We start from the raw sequence: 2971 nt of genomic DNA on the forward strand, positions 1-2971 counted from the left end.
ATATATATAAAATATAGAGAGAGATTTTAAATATAAAAAATGGGGTAATGTACAGGCCCTGCAGGCACCCTATCAAACCTTTGTAGGGTGTCCAATGGCTTGTAAATCCTTTGGCATATTTACCATTCCAAATGGTAGACACTTACCTATAAATGTAAATAAATGAATGTAGTTTTAGCTATTTTAGATTAAATCCCCCTTCATTAGGGAAACAAACGTCATATGCCCTCTAGTTTACTATTACTACTCAGAGTTTTGGCACACCACTTCAGACAGCACTTACTGTTAATTTCATTTTCATCATAGAGTCATTTAAGTTAATTAACATGGTTTGATAAAAGCAAAAGAAAATAACTGCAATAGGGAAATGCAATAAAACAATAGCACATATATTACTCAATATCTTTTTATGCGGTTTCCTTGTTAGTCACATGGGTAAACCATGTGTCAGTGAAGGATTTGCTGCATTAAGTAACTGATTGAGAGTGAGATCTTCATATAACATTACCCTCCCCTAAATTGTTTTTGCCAGTTGTTTTTTTTTTAATACGTTTTCTGCCTAACCTAATTTAACCTCAACCCCACCCATCTTATTGAATCACTTTTTTCAGCTGCAGCTGAAATATTTTCAACCTAATTTATGATCTTCAATATTGATGCAAAATAAGCTGTGACATAGTATCTCATCTACTATTAATCATGTACAAGTGTATTTATGTCCTCAGAAAAGGTTTTAATGCTAAATTTCTATGGGACTAACTGTGGTAGATGTGCATGCAACTGCATGCATATACAGTGTATATAGAAAAGATTCACCCCCTTTAAAATAATCACATTTTGTTGCTTTGCAGCCTGAAATGGACACATTTTTTGTTTTATCCAACTGTACTGACTCAGTGCAACTTATAACATCCAAGTGAAAGATATATATATATATACAGTGGGTACGGAAAGTATTCAGACCCCCTTAAATTTTTAGTTAATTAACATGGTTTGATAAAAGCAAAAGAAAATAACTGCAATAGGGAAATGCAATAAAACAATAGCACATATATTACTCAATATCTTTTTATGCTTCTCTCTCTCTCTGTCTCTCTCTCTCTCTCTATGCGTGTTTAACTACTTCACCGTGTTCCTGAACACGCCCACTTAAAGTGTCATTGGAGACATCTGCATACGACTGTTATTGATTCAGTGCCGTCAGACCACTGAAGTACACTGTCTGTCTCTCGCCACATCTGCATCTGACCTCTCTCAGTCATGGGGCTTTACCACATAGAGTTTGAGAAGGCTGGCCAGCGCTCCGGTCTACAGATCTGGAGAATTGAAAAGATGGAACTGGTCCCTGTGCCTGAAAACTTACACGGGAGCTTCTATATAGGTGATGCCTACCTGGTGCTCCACACTATCAGACAGAAGAACTCGTGCTTCTATCATCTGCATTACTGGCTGGGTAAGCAGCGGATTTCCTGTAATTTATAAAAGAGCTTAGGTCTTTTGAATCAACTTTTTTATGTTTTACATACTCTTTTTATATATGTACTATGTATAATATTTTCTATTACTTAATATTGCATGTGACTCTGCAGTTAAACAGTAAAATGACTAATCTCACAAGCTTGACTAATATAGTTCCTTAATGTTCAAGAGGGTATAAGTAAAGTCAAATTGTATTCACAAACTATTCCAGAACTGTATGATTACTTTAATGTTAGTTGAAAAAATAAACACCAACATCTCAGTCACTTAAAAGGTTGAGGAAAGACTAGGGCAAATTAGCTGACATGATACTCAGATGTGCTCTATGTAAACACGCCAGCAGATAAACTGAGTAAACGTGGAACACACAACACTACTATACATTTATTTATTTAACACACATACTTTTTTACATTTCAAATTTGCACATATCATACCTGTACATACATAATTGTCTATATTATATATTGTGTTTTTGCTATTTTGTACATTGTCTATTTTGTATATTTGTATATTATTCTTTTTATTATCTGTGTCCTGTCTTGTCACTGTCATTCTGTTGCACTGTGGAGCTTCTGTCACTAAAACAAATTCCTCGTATGTGTAAACATACCTGGCAATAAAGCTCATTCTGATTCTGATTCTGATTCTGATTCTAAAGCAGAGTATATGGCCCCTATAAAATGAATCTTTAGAATTATGATGGTTGTAAAGTTTATTCTCAGAAGCAGGTACTGGTTCACCTGATATAAATACTGGACTTTCATCTATACACCTTATATATGATGAGCATGATTTTCATTTCTGAATTAAGATTCAGTTTGATACTTTGAAGAGTCTTATTAAATGAAATGATGCAGAACCTCAATGTGACATAGGTCTGGATGAATAAATCTCTTAAAATAACATATAATTTGACCTTTTTATAACATCAAAATGTCATGTGATTTTCAAAATCATGAATAGTACGTTACTAAAATATGGCACACTCTCATTTGCCATTGATCTGAGTCATGCTTTTGTGTTGGAGGGCTTTGTTTTTTAATATTTTTACTGGAGATGCCTCAGGCATACATGCTCTGGTTGCTTTAAAAAGCTCTCACATCAATTTCAAAAACCAACTTCTGTGGTCAAGTTGCAAAAGAACCGAAAACAGGAAACTCATGAAGATGAGAATGACCATGGTTTATGCATTTTACTCTGGCAGAGTCTACAAGAAAAATATGACATTAAAGTTATGTTAATGTCACCAGTTTTCTCAAAAAAGATCACAGAAATTTAGAAGCCATTTAGTTGTCAGAAACCATGTGTACTTAATACAGTTTCCTTCCCCTGCTGAGAGAAAGCACTTTCTCTACTCCATTAGATGTTTCAGAACTGTCAATATCACTGAGATGTTCTGGCCTTGAGTGTATTTGTGGCTATAACCACACACACACACACACACACGCACACACACGCACACACACGCACACACACACACACATGTCTT

The 2971-nt window shown here is 34.8% G+C and overlaps 1 protein-coding gene across 1 annotated transcript in view; it reads left to right on the forward strand.

The window, feature by feature from the left end:
- Window positions 1–1214: 1214 nt before the first annotated feature.
- LOC107709261 (adseverin-like) overlaps window positions 1215–2971 on the forward strand; it is a 9646-nt gene continuing 7889 nt past the window's right edge. Inside the window, exon 1 of the mRNA XM_016513700.1 lies at window positions 1215–1453. Coding sequence (XP_016369186.1) covers window positions 1261–1453 — 193 coding nt within the window. The 5' untranslated portion in view covers window positions 1215–1260. The remainder of the gene's footprint in view (window positions 1454–2971) is intronic.

The sequence above is a fragment of the Sinocyclocheilus rhinocerous genome, unplaced genomic scaffold (genome assembly GCF_001515625.1).
Source record: "Sinocyclocheilus rhinocerous isolate Xijiao unplaced genomic scaffold, SAMN03320098_v1.1 scaffold206, whole genome shotgun sequence".
Classification (NCBI taxonomy): Eukaryota; Metazoa; Chordata; class Actinopteri; order Cypriniformes; family Cyprinidae; genus Sinocyclocheilus; species Sinocyclocheilus rhinocerous.